The 18399-nt window shown below is 38.8% G+C and overlaps 2 protein-coding genes across 2 annotated transcripts; both read right to left on the bottom strand.

The window, feature by feature from the left end:
* Positions 1-2478: 2478 nt before the first annotated feature.
* On the bottom strand, positions 2479-6371 carry LOC125315024 (serine carboxypeptidase-like 18). The gene is made up of 14 exons (XM_048278862.1): positions 5412-6371; positions 5181-5317; positions 4993-5069; positions 4754-4876; positions 4561-4663; positions 4419-4456; positions 4213-4314; positions 4041-4121; positions 3724-3903; positions 3574-3645; positions 3361-3479; positions 3130-3243; positions 2958-3012; positions 2479-2862 (listed from the first exon to the last, which is right to left on the bottom strand). The coding sequence occupies exons 1-14, from the start codon at positions 5642-5644 to the stop codon at positions 2779-2781; spliced, it is 1518 nt and encodes a 505-aa protein (XP_048134819.1). The 5' UTR covers positions 5645-6371; the 3' UTR covers positions 2479-2778.
* A 4551-nt stretch (positions 6372-10922) lies between these two features.
* LOC115746656 (serine carboxypeptidase-like 18) lies at positions 10923-15060 on the bottom strand. The gene is made up of 14 exons (XM_048278864.1): positions 14801-15060; positions 13527-13663; positions 13339-13415; positions 13100-13222; positions 12907-13009; positions 12765-12802; positions 12559-12660; positions 12387-12467; positions 12070-12249; positions 11918-11989; positions 11705-11823; positions 11474-11587; positions 11302-11356; positions 10923-11206 (listed from the first exon to the last, which is right to left on the bottom strand). Exons 1-14 carry the CDS (start codon positions 14962-14964, stop codon positions 11123-11125), a joined length of 1449 nt encoding a protein of 482 aa, XP_048134821.1. The 5' UTR covers positions 14965-15060; the 3' UTR covers positions 10923-11122.
* Positions 15061-18399: the final 3339 nt, after the last annotated feature.

Below are 18399 nucleotides of genomic sequence, written 5' to 3'. Positions count from 1 at the left end.
AATCACTACATAAATATACTCATCGGAAAATGACACATCATCTCACCAACTAAATACGAAATCCTTCCATATTTAGCATTCCACCTACTACACTGCCAATTTTGAGGTGGAAATGAGAGAGCAAATTTCTCCAAGGCTCATTTCCCATGTTGACAGATGATAAAAGAGAATCTAATTGATGCGGGAGCATCGGAGGTTCGGAATTCATAGAACTTGGAAGTTGAAACTATGAATTGGAGGATTTTTGCATATTTCGATATATGATGACGAAGATTAAGCCTATTTATAGGCTTTATGAGATTACTATCTAAGGAAATCAAATAAACAGAAATATCAAATATAATCGATCAATGATATGCAATATCAAATGAGATATAAGCATAATCCTGAGTGATATGTAGAATTAGATAAAATATCCTAAACATCTCTAGAATATATCTAAATATCCTTAACATTGGGAATTCCGTTAAAGACAAACAATTCAAAAGTTCAAGTCGAGCCTTGTCGTTGGGTGAGCACATCCGATCCAAAGTCCTTGATAAGACCTTTTCTACCCTTTTCGTGTTTTTAATTGACATTGAAACAAGTTTAGAGTAAAAATGACAAGTCGGTTTGATATTTGTGCATGCAAAAGATAAATTTCAGCCACAACATGATTCGATGGGTCCAATCAAGAGGAAAGGCGTCCGAGATAGAGTTTCAAGAATTGAAGAATCGAGGCTCGTTCGGCCGAAAAGGTTGGTGATTGTTTTCTACTTTGAGTAGGTTTTCTATTCCAAGTAGGTTTCGTAACTTGAATACGTTTGTTGGTTTAAGGTGTTTCCTACTTTAATGTTACTTAGTTTAATGTTTCCTAGTCTTTTTTTTTTTTTTTTGGTAAGGAATGTTTCCTAGTCTTAGTCCGTCTATAAATCGGATATGCATTTCAATTTTAAGGATGTATTTATGAGTTGACAATATATGAGAATTCCTCCAGAGTGAGTGATTCCTTCGGTTATTTATCCACTTTTTTGGCTGTGAACTTTAATATCCTTATGTTGTTTATCCAATTTTTTGATGGTAGATTTTAAAAGTCCTTTATTATAAACTGGTGTAACATTCCTTCATGCTGGGTGGGGAGCACTTTGTTTTCCGAGATTGTATTCCAAATTACCATTTTTTCCGTGAAACAAAAGGAGCCTATATTAGAAAATTATTAAATCCTAAATAGAAATAAACTAAATAATGGATCTGAAATATAAAGACAAGATAACTGTTAGACAATTTAAACCCGTAGTGACAAAATAAATTAACCTAACAATTTAAACCTGGTGGTGAGCTCTTTCTTTTCCGAGATTGTTTTCTCTCAAACACGCTAAACACATTCTTTCCATCACACATGTTCAATATTTCTCATTCACTCCTTTTTGTAATCAATATAAGCAATCATTTTTTTTTTAAATGTATTTCAAATTACCCTTTTTTCGTGAAACAAAAGGAGCCTGTGTTAGAAAAGTATTAAACCCTAAATAGCAATAAACTAAATAATGGATAAGAAATGAAAAGACAAGATAATTGTTAGACAATTTAAACCTGGAGGTGACAAAATAAATTAACCTAACTAATAATTCTGTCCACAAGACAAAACACAACGAAGCTAGCAATTGACCTTAGGTAGGTTGAAAGGTGGCTGAGGATTTTCATCTTCGCAATAAGTAGGAAATTTCAATTGAACATGACCTCTTATTTAATCCACCTCATGCTTGAATTACATGTTCGTACTAGACAATAGTTCACTAAATGGACGAAAACCACGTGTTCTTTTTTCCTTGTGTTCTTTTCCAAAGGACAAAGAATATTCAGCTGTGAGAACCGTATGAGGGCCAACACGCCATCACTAAGTCAGGCCAGCATATTCACGTCAAAACACTTTGGGCTCCGTTTATTTCGTAGAAAATGAATGATTTAACAAAACATTTTTTGAAAAATGGTTGTCTGTATCGTTTGAAATAAGTACTCCAATAAAAATGTTTCCATTACTATCAATAATTTTTGTCTAAATATATTCGTGGACTATGAAATTATTTTTCGTTCATACATTTTTGTAAGCAATCCAAACAATAACTTTTGGGGATATAATTTTCAAATCATTCATTCTTCGTAAAACAAACGGAGCCAAATTATGGTCTCTTTTTTGTTACTTATGATATATGAATGCTGTAGGAGAAAAGAATGCTATAGGAGATGAGGGTGTTGAATGTGATTTAGGGCTTTGCTAGCATAATAGTTTTTGGTGATTGTGAGAGTAATAGTATGTTGTGAGTCACAAATTCTTGAAATTTTTTAATTCTTTGTTATTTTTTTTTTATGACTTAGAGCATGTTGTTAATCTCATAGTGGACTAAAGACAGTTATATAATCATTTCTTGGTAACTTAAGAGACTGACATCACACCTAACTTTCGATGAATATGAATGCCCTGCACTAATTCCCTAACTTCTCTTAAACGCAGAGTGAAGTAATTGGTTTTCGATATGGAAGTTGGACACAGCATTTTCTCTTCCTCTGAGCTTCCATGTCTTACAATTGACTTATGACCTGAGCTGGAAATGTAGTAGCTGTTGCTCGGTCGACCTTCCGTTCCATACCTTGCCGAACACATGTCGGTTGTTCTGGTAACTCAATGGATGTTCTTCCGATTACACGAATCATGACAAGGCTAAATAACTAGTGAATGAAGTTCTTCTCATAACTTAGCAACAGAACTTTATTCTAGCACCCACTCCTAAGCATGTGGATCTACAGAGGATAGTAATGAATCCATCTGTGAAACATCTCGTAACATTCTCTGCGTTTGCACTCTGGAGGCGAGTGACCAGATCCCTGTACCAATGGCGTTAACAGAGAAACAAAAGTATTACGACACCAGAAAGAACTCGAGGAGAAGGGAGAGACGGCATTGAAGTCTGAGTTCTTACCTTTAATGTTGCGTAAGTCAGTCGATATCCCCCGTCTATATATTTCCTCGTGTACCTATTGAAAGCATGGCGAAATCGGAAGCTCTTGAATCATCAAAGATCAAACAAGAGGGAGAATGAAAAGTAAGTTCAGCTGAAAGCTTGCAATAGACCGAACTCTACACGAGCTTACCCCGCAACTTGGCCATCTACAAACCATGGTCGCCAATCAATATCCACCGTCAAATCAAGCCACTTTATCCACTCTTCGATACCGTTATGCGGAATAATCATGTCATGATCACCACTGCAAAGAAAGAGTTACTCATCACCGGTCGAATGAAGTCTCTTTTCTTTTGTTTGAATTTCACATTTGCCAAAGTTTTCCCACAGTATTGTCAACATGGGTTTTATTAGCTTTTACCTGAAAACTAGAACTTGCATGCCCAGACTGGTGAGATTCTTATGATAATCAAGCACATTCTTGATATCTACAGTGTAGGATAGGGAGATATTACACCTGAAAAATTCGCTGACAGTTCCCTACAATTGACATGGAAAGGATACGACTATTCCGTTAGTTCTCTCAAGATGGAACAAATTTGAATGAGAAATCCATGGGAAATCATGTACATACTTGTCGAACATGAAGAGCATCTTGTACGCTTGGATAATTACCCCATATATCAACAAGTAGATAGTCGAAATTCTGCACCATTCAATGAAAGAATCAGAAATCAGATTTTGAGAGAGAGAGAGAGAGAGAGAGAGAGAGAGAGAGAGAGACCTTGCACCAAAGATCGCGAGGTCTCGGTAGCGACACAAGATAATCCTTGGTGAACTCTTGGATGGACCTCCTGTGCTTCTCTTGGTTTGATATTGCTGATTTGAAAGCTTCTTTCGATTTTGGTGAAAGTAAGGCACAATTAGGCTCAAAAACATTTTGTTTGTTGATCAATTCAATTAGCTGGAAATAAGAGAGAAAGAAGCAAACATCTCTGCTCAAACTTTATGTCCAATCAATCTCAAACCAAACAAGAGTTTGGTGAGAAAAAAGAACAAGTTTACTTGATAAGTATCCATTACGGATGCACATTCTCTAACCTCGTCGTATGCTGCCAGATCCTCTGTGCAGTTCGCGTTTGTTGAATCCACAAAATCGCCGCCACAATTTTCTTCTAAAGCCTGATAAAGAAGGATATAATTTGATCATACCAAGAAATCACAAATGCTCAACTACTCTTGCTAGTTCCCACATGATTTGTCATTCATTTACCTCATAAAGCGAATCTGAAATGAGGGCCAACCTATGAGCAAATGGAATTCTTGAGTTTGCTTCGAGATCGGTGAACGTGTGGGGACATGATAGGATCATTCCCCGAAAATGATTCCACAACGAGAAGATCAGTATATCAACACAAGATACAGTTTATGTCAAATTGAAGAAGGAAAATTTAAGATGACAAGCAGGCTTTTTCGTACCTTAATGTGGACATATGGTTTTAGTCCAGCTTCATTCCCTGCAAATTAGGAACAATATACGAAAATGACTTCGTAACGATCGATAGGTGTGGACACGCGATGATGTGTATATTCAATCAGGTTTAGGGGAAAGAATGGACACCTTGTAGAAGCGCTGTAGCAACCATGGGAGTATACACGCCGGCATAGGAATCGCTACTAACAAATACCGGATTGGTTTGAAAACTTGGATGTTCCGCCAGCCACTGCATCACATATATAAAGCATTCATTTCATTCCCATTTTTTTCTTACCTTATGATACAACCACAGTGATCTGTGAAGAATTTCACTCACATTTCTTAAGAAGGTCTGCATCCGTGCAGTATTCAATGTGTCCGTCGAAGCGTATGCTGATGCTGTCGTCGCATAGGAGAAACCCGCTCCGACCGGTGCATCTATGAATATAATGTTGGCCGTCCGATAATTTCGGGGGTGAGAAGTCAGTATGAACTCAATAAGTGGACAAGATTCACATAGACTTTAGATTCAGTATAATCCGAACTTGAGGGCAAATTTACTACTTCTCACTTTACCTTAGTCCACGCATCTGGCTCGTAGATTAATGACGGCAAACCCCCAGTATAATCAGTAATGTTGAATCTAAGCGGACCTGCATATCACAGACATCAAAATACTTTAACACCTACTTGAAGACATCTGCAGCATCGTAACGAGAAAACCATAACATAATAGGAGGAATTATGAAGAATAAGAAACTTACCCAGCTGGAACAAGAAGCCATTCAAACCCGAACACCCGGGACCTCCATTCATGTAAAGCAGAATAGGGTCAGCTCCAGGATTTCCGGTAGACTGCACAAAGTAGTAGAAGAACTCGATATCGCCAACACTTATGTACCTGCATCAACCAACATACCCAACTAAGATCACTAAGAAAGTCAAATCCATCCCTGCATTTTGAAACCAAAAGTATAGTCACATTACTAATTCACCCAGTTTCAGGAGGGACCCGAACCAAAGCGGGATAACCTGGTAATCCCATAGCAATCCAGCTAGAAATTGCAGAGCCCGAAAGGTACAGAAACAGAGAGAGAGAGAGAATGCAAGAGCAAGTGGAGTTGAGCTTGCTAGGACTGATGGAAGTCACTGTTAGAGAGTTTATGCTGGCATTCCAATCTTGTTGGGAGGAGCCAACAAGATTCCAATGCTTTGAAAAGTTGGTCATTTTGCAGTGAGCATGTTGTGTTTTTATGGAAATTTAGGAGAATTTTGGTGCAGCCGATGTATGTTAGATCAGTCCATCAAGATGAGTTGACTTATCTGCTCCTGTACATTATGAATTTGGGCGTGCTTTCTCATCCTTTAAAGAAGATGATTTTACTTGCTTGGAGGAAACACTTCTACACAAAATATTTCTGACATTAGTGTATATGAATTAGAAGATTGAATGGGTTGTGATTCAATATCGGATCGATTCATATCATATGTAATGAATTTGTGCACTTGGGACCCAACATCATCAGAGTTATTAACACATTTAGTCCTTTGACATTACTACTTGTCTTGCGGTAATCCTGTCGAGAAGAAAAGTAGGTATTTATGGCATTTATTTTCCAAGATTTAGGAAGGAATTTGCTGAACAGACGGACGAACGGCATAGCTTTCTAGAGTGCCGAGTCCGGAACGCGGGTGGACTTAAATAGGTTCAATCAGAAACTCTAGGACCCAGTTGAGACTAGTCATAAATTGTAGGGACTACACTGCAAAGTTCCCTAAAGCTGGCGTGTCTTCTTTTTCTAGAAAAGTTCTGCAATCTCAGCACCATCATGCATCACCTAATGCAAGAAACAAAGAACTGTTGGCGAAAAAGCAATCACACATTCCATGTCTGGTGCCACCGGGGCACCGTGCCTCGGGCCACAGACCGTCCTAAACCGGCTCATTTTCATCGCAGGCCAATACAAAGTGCCGCGAATCAATCGCGACCTGTGAAGGAACTCTAGTTCAAATCACTGTCAAGATAGGGGGACGGCATGAAAGAATCGAAACTGACCCGGTCTCCAGCTTGAAAGGAAGTTTTCCGGGAAACCCAGGAAGTGTCTCCACAATGTACTGAGATGAAGCAGCTGAGGCAGACACCAGCACCAGCAGAATGCACACCCATTTCTTCTCCGTACCTTGGCTTCTTGAATTCAACATTGCCATTCTCTCTCTCTCTCAAGCCTCTGCTTCCACTTCTGTGCCAATGACCCCCCTCTAAAACAGAAGGGGAATAAGGGGTTCCAACTAGGAATGAAGTAGGAAAGAAGGAAATTCTTAAATGGAGACCATGGATGGGGGCTCCTTGCGTGTCCGTTGAGTTTAGTTCAAGAAAGTTAGGTGTTGGGCCTGTGAGGGGAGCTTGGTCTAACCCCTTTTCAACTCCAATCATATGGCTTCGTTTTGTAGGACATTGTCGCCCATATGTTCATATCATCTAACGTGCGTCTAGCTTTTCTAAACAGTACTTGCATGCTCGCGATACAAGCCAGACGAGCCCGAAGCATGTCGACCGTCGAATCACGTCCCAACGAGATCAACCGGGTCCACGCGCACCGGCTTGGCGTGATGACTTTTCCGGGGTTTTCATGGGCTCCTGATGAAAAAAAGTGCTCGGCGAAGAGTTTTGTCAATGTTAAGGACGAGCGAGAACTAATTTTACGGGCTTCTTCACTGGCTACGGGGTGTTCGGTCTCTTTGAACGTTCGATCGGGCTCACGTATTAGTATTAATCGCATAATCACAACGAGTAAAAAGCTAAGACGAGAAAGAGAAATCGAGGCATAAAAAAACTCATCGAGGACATCCCAAGACATTTCGGATCGAGTGAGGCCGCCTAATCTAGCCGTCACGACCTCGCCCTGGGCCAAGGAGGGCCACGAAACCCTTGCCTGGCCCAAATCTAGCCAGGGTGTCAGCCCTTGCTGGCCTATAGCAAGAAGAAGAAGAAATAAAGCCTAGAATAGGGAAAAAAAAAAAAAAAAGAAAATTATTCAAAATTTTAATAATAAATAATATTAAAAATTATCCACCGTTAGCGCTAGTCGGGCCACGTAACTCTGTTGGCATCCACGTTAACAATTTTCTATCAAAATTGATCCGATAGACTCAATTGGATCAATGCAAAAAGATTTAAGACCGAATTGGTACCGATATAATAGGCTTATGACTTTATTTGGTACTTTTTCACTTAAACTACTACATCCAACAGTAGAGGATTCTATTATAATTAGTAAATTCCACTTCTCTATTACAACTCTCAATTACAAAAGAAAAAGACTAATATTAGTTACTCATGTGCTCAATTTCTAACTACCAATAAAATACGAGCTCAAACTACAAAAAGACCTCTGATGTCTAGAGAATGCCGTCATCTTAAGACCCCAGCCAAGGCGGTTTCCCAACCCCCCACGGGGTGTAGCAATCACCCGTCTCAAGCCGGCTAGCTAATTGTTAGAGGATCTATTTCAATCGCCGGTCTCGGGTCTGATTCTGATGTGAGTACTCAACTCACGCACTCCTACCGGTCGTTGCCGTTGCGTCGCATCTCGCTCCGCCGCCTCGGCGCACGTGGGGCCCTTTTGCTTGATTTTTATTTCTATTGATTAATTATTTCTCTTAATTTCGTTTATTTATACCTCTCCAAATGCAGAAATAGTACAATGTGTGGGGCCCATTGGAGAAGTACATGTTATAAAACTCATATAACACGTGCCAGCTAAGAAATCCGACAGTCTCCATACCTAACGTTCCACCTGTTATTATAAATTTAAACGTGGAAATGAGAGAGTGACTTTTATTTTATTTATATATTTTTTTTGTAATTTTTCTTTTATCGTAGCATTTGGAAGTTGACTTTTGATATGAGTTTAACGATGAAAATCATTTAAAACATACGCAAATTCGACATGCAAAAAGCCATCTATAATTTTTTTTTTGTCCTAATTTCTCTAGCCCTTGAACAAAAATCATTTAAAACATACGCAAATTCGACATATGAAAAGTCATCTAGTATTTTTTGTCCTGATTTCTTGAATCCTTGATGCATATCCCATTTCGTTTTGATATTTCCGAGGAACAATAAAAATAATTTTTATTAAATTGAATTTACTAAGATGACTAATATTTCCCCTGGCTATGATATAATAGGTCCCCGCGGGATCTTGGGGATATTTTCTCGAGTTGTAGTGGAAACGGTATGTGATGTAGCTCGAGTACGAAACTAAAGAGTAAAAATAATAGAACAAAATAATTATACAAATCAGCTTCATACCATTGGAAAACAATTAGACGTGATAGAATTATCTGTCCAACATTCCTCTCCCTAAATATTATCAAAAGCAAAAAAATCTCAAACCAAGATACTTGTGATAAATTTATCCAAACTAATTTTTAGAGCATCAAAACTTTCAAATTGGTACATGAATGATAAATTTATCCTCTGTTAGTTTCTGTCATATTTTTCCATTAAATTACTGACTTGCACGACACGTGGCTATTGAGGTGGTAATTGCACGTGGAAAGGGTTAGTTCCGCGAAAAATCCCAAATCGGAACACTTTTTATAAATTTATGCCAAAATTGATACATCTGTGACAAATTTATTCTAAATTGGTTACACGTGTGATAAGTTTACTTTAAAATATGATTTCAAAACTATAAAAGTCCTCTCGAGTGATCTCACCAGGGCAGCTCTCCAACCTCTCGCCCGGTGCAACGCTCACTCATCCCGAGCCAGTCTCGGGTCTGATTCCGATGTGAATTGAATACTCGCTCGCTCCTACCAGTCTTTGCCTTTGTGTTGCATTCCGCTCCGCCGCCTCGGCGCACGTGGGGTCCTTTTGCCTAATTTTTGTTCCTTTCGATTAATTATTTTTCCTAATTTCGTTATTTATCCCTCTCGGAATGCGTGGGGACCATTTTTCCCTTTTTTGGTCTAAGTGGGGCCCATTGGAAGAGTGCATTTTATAATTTTTACAACACGTGCTAGCTATGAAAGACGACAATCTCCATGTCTAACATTCCAGCTATTACTGTAGTGCAAATTTAAACGTGGAAAGGAGAGAGTGACTTTAAGTTGCTTTTTTAAAAGAGTTGATACCATGAAGAATTCTATATTGGTACACTATAATAAATTTATCTCAAAATATTTTTTTATCACAAAAAACTTTAAAGCGATATAGATGCGTCAAATTTACTGCAAACTTTTCTTTCACCATAGTAAATCTCAAACCAATACACCTATGACAAATTTACTCCAAACTGATTTTTTTACCATAAAAAATTCTAAACTAAAAAACACTTATGACAAATTTGCCATCCATTAGTTTTATTAAATTTTACTATCAAATTTCCGAGTTGGATAACACGTAATGCTTGATGGAAATACCGGTTTGGGATTTTTAACCTATGTTTATCACGTGTATATTAGTTGGGAGTTTATTGTGGTATTAGCCTACTTCAACGAGAACTAACGGAGGATAAATTGTCCCAGGTGTATTAGTTTTTTATTTTTAGTGGTCAAAAAATTAGTTTTGGGTAAATATGTCACGGATATACCAACTTAGAGTTTACTGTGGTAAAAAAAAAATAATTTTGGATAAATTTGTCACATATGTACAAGTGTAGGATTTTTATGGTAAAAAAATAGTTTTGGTAAATTTATCACGGGTGTATCGGATTGAAATTTTTTGTGGTGAAAAGGATAGTTTTGGATAAATTTGTAATAGGTGTATGAGTTTAGTGTTTTTCGTAATATTAACCCTTTTTAAAAAGAGTTCTTTTCTCATAGAGGAAGTTAACTTTTGATATGAGTTCGAGAACGAAAATCATTTAAACTTACACAAATTTGACATATGTAAAGTCATCTAAATATGTTCGTGGACTATGAAATTATTTTTTGTTTATACATTTTTGTAAGCAATCCAAACAATAACTTTTGGGGATATAATTTTCAAATTATTCATTCTTCGTGAAACAAACGGAGCCAAATTATGGTCTTTTTTTTGTTACTTATGATATAAGAATGCCGTGGGAGAAAAGAATGCTATAGCATATGACGGTGTTGAATATGACTTAGGGCTTTGCTAACATAACAATTGAGAGTAATGGTATGTTATGAGCCAAAAATTCTTGAAATTTTTTAATTCTTTGTTATTTTTTTTATGACTTAGAACATGTTGTTAATCTCATAGTGAACTAAAGACAGTCATATATAATCATTTCTGGGTGACTTAAGAGAGTGACATCACACCTAACTTTCGATGAATATGAATGCCCCGCACTAATTCATGCAACCCATGTGGCCTGTTCATTTTATTCTTTGCTTCATCGGGTTTTGCACACTCATTGTACAAAAAGGGAATTAAACAAGCCAATGGTGAAGTAATCGGTTTTCGACATGGAAATTGGACACAGCATTTTCTCTTCCTCTGAGCTTCCATGTCTTACAATTGACTTATGGCCTGAGCTGGAAATGTAGTAGCTGTTGCTCGGTGGACCTTCCGTACCGTACCTTGCCGAATACATGCTGGTTATTCTGGTAACTCAATGGATGTTCTTCCGATTACATGAATCATGACAGGGCTAAATAACTAGTGAATGAAGTTCTTCTCATAACTTAGCAACAAAACGTTATTCTAGCACCCACTCCTAAGCGTGTGGATCTACAGAGGATAGTAATGAATCCATCTGTGAAACATCTCGTAACATTCTCTGCGTTTGTACTCTGGAGGCGAGTGACCAGATCCCTGTACCAATGGCGTTAACAGAGAAACAAAAGTATTACGACACTGAAAAGAACTCTAGGAGAAGGGAGAGACGGCATTGAAGTCACAGTTCTTACCTTTAATGTTGCATAAGTCAGTCGATATCCGCTGTCTATATACTTCCTCGTGTACCTATTGAAAGCATGGCGAAATCGGAAGCTCTTGAATCATCAAAGATCAAACAAGAGGGAGAATGAAAAGTAAGTTCAGCTGAAAGCTTGCAATAGACCGAACTCTACACGAGCTTACCCCGCAACTTGGCCATCTACAAACCATGGTCGCCAATCAATATCCACTGTCAAATCAAGCCACTTTATCCACTCTTCGATACCGTTATGCGGAATAACCATGTCATGATCACCACTGCAAAGAAAGAGTTACTCATCACTGGTCGAATGAAGTCTCTTTTCTTTTGTTTGAATTTCACATTTGCCAAAGTTTTCCCACAGTATTGTCAACATGGGTTTTATTAGCTTTTACCTGAAAACTAGAACTTGCATGCCCAGACTGGTGAGATTCTTATGATAATCAAGCACATTGTTGATATCTACAGTGTAGGATATGGAGATATTACACCTGAAAAATTCGCTGACAGTTCCCTACAATTGACATGGAAAGGATACGACTATTCGGTTAGTTCTCTCAAGATGGAACAAATTTGAATGAGAAATCCATGGCAAATCATGTACGTACTTGTCGAACATGAAGAGCATCTTGTACGCTTGGATAATTACCCCATATATCGACAAGTAGATAGTCGAAATTCTGCACCATTCAATGAAAGAATCAGAAATCAGATTTTGAGAGAGAGAGAGAGAGAGAGAGAGAGCTAGAGAGAGAGAGACCTTGCACCAAAGATCGCGAGGTCTCGGTAGCGATACAAGATAATCCTTGGTGAACTCTTGGATGGACCTTCTGTGCTTCTCTTGGTTTGATATTGCTGATTTGAAAGCCTCTTTTGATTTTGGTGAAAGGAAGGCACAATCAGGCTCAAGAACATTTTGTTTGCTGATCAATTCAATTAGCTGGATATAAGAGAGAAAGAAGCAAACATCTCTGCTCAAACTTTATGTCCAATCAATCTCGAACCAAACAAGAGTTTGGTGAGAAAAAAGAACAAGTCTACTTGATAAGTATCCATAACGGATGCACATTCTCTAACCTCGTCGTATGCTGCCAGATTCTCTGTGCAGTTCGCGTTTGTTGAATCCACAAAATCGCCGCCACAATTTTCTTCTAAAGCCTGATAAAGAAGGATATAATTTGATCATACCAAGAAATCACAAATGCTCAACTACTCTTGCTAGTTCCCACATGATTTGTCATTCATTTACCTCATAAAGCGAATCTGAAATGAGGGCCAACCTATGAGCAAATGGAATTTTTGAGTTTGTTTCGAGATCGGTGAACGTGTGGGGACATGATAGGATCATTCCCTGAAAATGATTCAACAACGAGAAGATCAGTATATCAACACAAGATACAGTTTATGTCAAATTGAAGAAGGAAAACTTAAGATGACAAGCAGGCTTTTTCATACCTTAATGTGGACATATGGTTTTAGTCCAGCTTCATTCCCTGCAAATTAGGAACAATATACGAAAATGACTTCGTAACGATCGATAGGTGTGGACACGCGATGATGCGTATATTCAATCAGGTTTAGGGGAAAGAATGGACACCTTGTAGAAGCGCTGTGGCAACCATGGGAGTATACATGCCGGCATAGGAATCGCTACCAACAAATACCGGATTGGTTTGAAAACTTGGATGTTCCGCCAACCACTGCATCACATATATAAAGCATTCATTTCACTCCCATTTTTTTCTTACCTTATGATACAACCACAGTGATCTGTGAAGAATTTCACTCACATTTCTTAAGAAGGTCTGCATCTGTTCAGTGTTCAATGTGTCTGTCGAAGCGTATGCTGATGCCGTCGTCGCATAGGAGAAACCCGCTCCGACTGGTGCATCTATGAATATAATGTTGGCCGTCTGATAATTTCGGGGGTGAGAAGTCAGTATGAACTCAATAAGTGGACAAGATTCACATTGAATTTAGATTCAGTATAATCCGAACTTGAGGGCAAATTTACTACTTCTCACTTTACCTTAGTCCACGCATCTGGCTCGTAGATTAATGACGGCAAACCCCCAGTATAATCAGTAATGTTGAATCTAAGCGGACCTGCATATCGCAGACATCAAAATACTTTAACACCTACTTGAAGACATCTGCAGCATCGTAACGAGAAAACCATAACATAATAGGAGGAATTATGAAGAATAAGAAACTTACCCAGCTGGAACAAGAAGCCGTTCAAACCCGAACACCCGGGACCTCCATTCATGTAAAGCAGAATAGGGTCAGCTCCAGGATTTCCAGTAGACTGCACAAAGTAGTAGAAGAACTCGACATCGCCAACACTTATGTACCTGCATCAACCAACATACCCAACCAAGATCACTAAGAAAGTCAAATCCATCCCTGCATTTTGAAACCAAAAGTATAGTCACATTACTAATTCACCCAGTTTCACGAGGGACCCGAACCAAAGCAGGATAACCTGGTTATCCCATAGCAATCCAGCTAGAAAATGCAGAGCCCGAAAGGTACAGAAACAGAGAGAGAGAATGCAAGAGCAAGTGGAGTTGAGCTTGCTAGGACTGATGGAAGTCACTGTTAGAGAGTTTATGCTGGCATTCCAATCTTGTTGGGAGGAGCCAACAAGATTCCAATGCTTTGAAAAGTTGGTCATTTTGCAGTGAGCATGTTGTGTTGTTATGGAAATTTAGGAGAATTTTGGTGCAGCCGATGTATGTTAGATCAGTCCATCTAGATGAGTTGACTTATCTGCTCCTGTACATTATGAATTTGGGCGTGCTTTCTCATCCTTTAAAGAAGATGATTTTACTTGCTTGGAGGAAACACTTCTACACAAAATATTTCCGACATTAGTGTATACAAATTAGAAGATTGAATGGGTTGTGTTTCAATATCGAATCGATTCATATCATATGTAATGAATTTGTGCACCTGGTACCCAATATCATCAGAGTTATTAACACATTTAGTCCTTCCACATTGCTACTTGTCTCGCTGTAATCCTGTCAAGAAGAAAAGTAGGTATTTATGGCATTTTCCAAGATTTAGGAAGGAATTTGCTGTACAGAAGGACGAACGGCATAGCTTTCTAGAGTGCCGAGTCCGGAATGCGGGTGGACTTAAATAGGTTCAGTCAGAAACTCTAGGACCCAGTTGAGACTAGTCATAAATTGTAGGGACTACATTGCAAAGTTCCCTAAAGCTGGTGTGTCTTCATTTTCTAGAAAAGTTCTGCAATCTCAGCACCATCACGCATCACCTAATGCAAGAAACAAAGAACTGTTGGCGAAAAAGCAATCACATATGTGCCACCGGGGCACCGTGCCTCGGGCCACAGACCGTCCTAAGCCGGCTCATTTTCGTCGCAGTCCAATACAAAGTTCCGTGAATCAATCGCAACGTATGAAGGAACTCTAGTTCAAATCACTGTCAAGATAGGGGGACGGCATGAAAGAATCGAAACTGACCCGGTCTCCAGCTTAAAAGGAAGTTTTCCGGGAAACCCAGGAAGTGTCTCCACAATGTACTGAGATGAAGCAGCTGAGGCAGACACCAGCACCAGCAGAATGCACACCCATTTCTTCTCCGTACCTTGGCTTCTTGAATTCAACATTGCCATGTTCCTAGCCATTCTCTCTCTCTCTCTCTCTCTCTCTCTCTCTCTCTAGCCTCTGCGTCCACTTCTGTGCCAATGACCCCCCTCTAAAACAGAAGGGGAGTAAGGGGTTCAAACAAGGAAAGAAGGAAATTCTTAAATGGAGACCATGGATGGGGGCTCCTTGCGTGTGTCCGTTGAGTTTAGTTCAAGAAAGTTAGGTGTGAGCCTGTGAGGTGAGCTTGGTGTAACCCCCTTTCAACTCCATTAATATGGTTTCATTTCGTAGGACATTGTAGCCCAAAGGTTCATATCATCTAACGTGCGTCTAGCTTTTCTAAACAGTACTTGCATGCTCGCGATACACGCCAGACGAGCCCGAAGCATGTCGACCGTCGAATCACGTCCCAACGAGATCGACCGGGTCCACGCGCACCGGCTTGGCGTGATGACTTTTCCGGGGTTTTTATGGGCTCCTGATGAAAAAAAGTGCTCGGCGTAGAGTTTTGTCAATGTTAAGGACCAGCGATAACTAATTTTACGGGCTTCTTCACTGGCTACGGGGTGTCCGGTCTCTTTGAACGTTCGACCGGGCTCTCGTGTTAGGATTAGACGCATAATGACAATGAATAAAAAGCTAAGACGAGAAAAATCCATTGCTCGCCGGCCGCGCGGACACCTCGGTTATCAAAAAAAAAAAAAAAAAAAAAAAAATCGAGGCATAAAAAAACTCATCAAGGACATCCCAAGACATTTCGGATCGAGGTGAGGCCGCCTAATCTGGCTGTCGCGACCTCGCCCTGGGCCAACGAGGGCCACGGCGCCCTTGCCTGGCCAAAATCTAGCCAGGGTGTTAGCCCTTGCCGGCCAATAGCAAGAAGAAGAAGAAATAAAGCCTAGAATAGTATAAAATAAAAAAAAAGACAAGAAAATTATTCAAAAATTTAATAATAAATAATATTAAAAATTATCCACCGTTAGCGCTAGTCGGGCCACGTAACTCTGTTGGCATCCACATTAACAATTTCCGATCAAAATTGATCCGATAGACTCAATTAGATCAATGCGGAAAGATTTAAGACCGAATTGATACCGATATAATAGGTTTATGACTTTATTTGGTACTTTTCACTTAAACGACTACATCCAACAATAGAGGATCATATTATAATTAGTAAATCTCACTTTTCTGTTACAACTCTTAATTACAAAAGAAAAAGACTAACATTAGTTATTCATGTGCTCAACTTCAAACTACCAATAAAATACGAGCTCAAACTACAAAAGACCTCTGACGTCCGGAGAATGCTGTCATCTTAAGACCCCAGCCAAGGCGATTTCCCAACCTCCCACTGGGTGCAACAATCAACCGTCTCAAGCCAGCCGGCTAATTGTTAAGAGGATCTATTTCAATCGCCGGTCTCGGGTCTGATTCTGATGTGAGTACTCAACTCACGCACTCCTACCGGTCGTTGCCGTTGCGTCGCATCTCGCCCCGCCGCTTCGGCACACGTGGGGTCCTGTTGCTTAATTTTTATTTTTATTGATTAATTATTTCTATTAATTTCGTTTATTTATCCCTCTCCGTATGCAGAAATAGTACAATGTGTGGGGCCCATTGGAAAAGTACATGTTATAAAACTTATATAACACGGGCCAGCTACTAAATCCGACAATCTCCATACCTAACCTTCCACCTATTATTATAAATTTAAACGTGGAAATGAGAGAGTGACTTTTATTTTATTTTTATTTTTTTTTGTAATTTTTCTTTTATCGTAGCATTTGGAAGTTGGCTTTTGATATGAGTTTAACGATGAAAAATCATTTAAAACATACGCAAATTCGACATACATAAAGTCATCTATAATTTTTTTTGTCCTAATTCCTCTAACCCTTGAACGATAATCATTTAAAACATACGCAAATTCAACATACAAAATGTCATCTAAAATTTTTCCTAATTTCTTGAATCCTTAACACATATCCCGTTTCGTTTTTTTTTTTGTATTTCCAAGGAACAATAAAAAGTACTTTTTTAAAACCAAAACTAACAAGGCCTTTTAAAATCATAATCGAGTCACACGACGCCACAGGTGCCGGCGAAATCTTGGGGATCTAAACTAAAGAGTAAAAACGAATTAAAAACTTGGGTTAAAACTATCATTATCGAAATACTAAGGAAAAAAAAAAAGATCTACAAAGAATATAAAGAGTTCAATGGTTAGGTAAATTATGCTTAGTGCAGTGTAAATGATTAGCCAATTAACTAAAATGAAAGTTGGATAATTCAAGAACGATTGTAGACAAGAAAGGAAGAGAAAGCGATATGTAAAATGGTAAATAAGCCAAGACAGAAAGTAAAACATACCATATAGGTGATAGTTACCTAGATGCATTCAAGCCAAACTTTGCAACCTAATTAAACTGAATTTACTAAGATGGCTAATATTTCCCCTGGCTATGATACAATAGGTGCCCGCGGGATCCCGGGGATATTTTCTCGGGTTGTAGTGGAAACAGTATGTGATGTAGCTCGAGTAGGAAACTAAAGAGTAAAAATAATAGAACAAAATAATTATACAAATCAGCTTCATACCGTTGGAAAACAATTAGACGTGATAGAATTATCCGTCCAACATTCCTTTCCCTAAATATTATCAAAAGCAAAAAAATCTCAAACCGATACACTTGTGACAAATTTATCTAAACTAATTTTTGGAGCATAAAAAATTTCAACGGGTATATACGTGACAAATTTATCCTCTGTTAGTTTTCGTCAGATTTGTCCATTAAATTGATGACTTGCACATGGCTGTTGAGGTGGTAATTACACGTGGAAAGGGTTAATACCGCGAAAAATCTCAAATCGGTACACTTGTTATAAATTTATGCCAAACTATTATATCTATGATAAATTTATTCTAAATTGATTACACGTGTGATAAATTTACTCCAAAATACAATTTCAAACTATAAAAGCCCTCTCGCGTGATCTCGCCGAGGCAGCTCTCCAACCTATCGCCGGGTGCAACGGTCACTCGTGCCGAGCCAGTCGCGGTCTGATTCCAATGTGAATTGAATACTCGCTCGCTCCTACCGGTCTTGCCTTTGTGTTGCATTCTGCTCCGCCGCCTCGGCGCACGTGGGGTCCTTTTGCCTAATTTTTGTTCCTTTCGATTAATTATTTTTCCTAATTTCGTTATTTATCCCTCTCGGAATGTGTGGGGACCATTTTTCCCTTTTTTTGGTCTAAGTGGGGCCCATTGGAAGGGTACATTTTATAATTTTTACAACACGTGCTAGCTATGAAAGACGACAATCTCCATGTCTAACATTCCAGCTATTATTGTAGTGCAAATTTAAACGCGGAAAGGAGAGAGTGACTTTAAGTTGCTTTTTTAAAAGAGTTAATACCATGAAGAATTCTATATTGGTACACTATAAATAAATTTATCTCAAAATATTTTT

The sequence above is a fragment of the Rhodamnia argentea genome, chromosome 5, assembly GCF_020921035.1.
Source record: "Rhodamnia argentea isolate NSW1041297 chromosome 5, ASM2092103v1, whole genome shotgun sequence".
Lineage (NCBI taxonomy): Eukaryota > Viridiplantae > Streptophyta > Magnoliopsida > Myrtales > Myrtaceae > Rhodamnia > Rhodamnia argentea.
The sequence above is the reverse complement of the archived record's forward strand: the minus strand, read 5'-3'. Positions and strand labels throughout refer to the sequence as shown.

Coding starts and splice junctions, on each gene's coding strand:
- LOC125315024 (XM_048278862.1), bottom strand. CDS start 5,644: ATGACCAACTTTTCAAAGCATTGGAATCTTGTTGGCTCCTCCCAACAA. Junction 4,877..4,992: donor AGCCAGATGCGTGGACTAAG/GTAAAGTGAGAA, acceptor CGAAATTATCGG/ACGGCCAACATTATATTCAT. Junction 3,480..3,573: donor ATGCTCTTCATGTTCGACAA/GTATGTACATGA, acceptor TGTCAATTGTAG/GGAACTGTCAGCGAATTTTT.
- LOC115746656 (XM_048278864.1), bottom strand. CDS start 14,964: ATGGCTAGGAACATGGCAATGTTGAATTCAAGAAGCCAAGGTACGGAG. Junction 12,661..12,764: donor AACCATATGTCCACATTAAG/GTATGAAAAAGC, acceptor AATCATTTTCAG/GGAATGATCCTATCATGTCC. Junction 11,207..11,301: donor TGACTTATGCAACATTAAAG/GTAAGAACTGTG, acceptor CCATTGGTACAG/GGATCTGGTCACTCGCCTCC.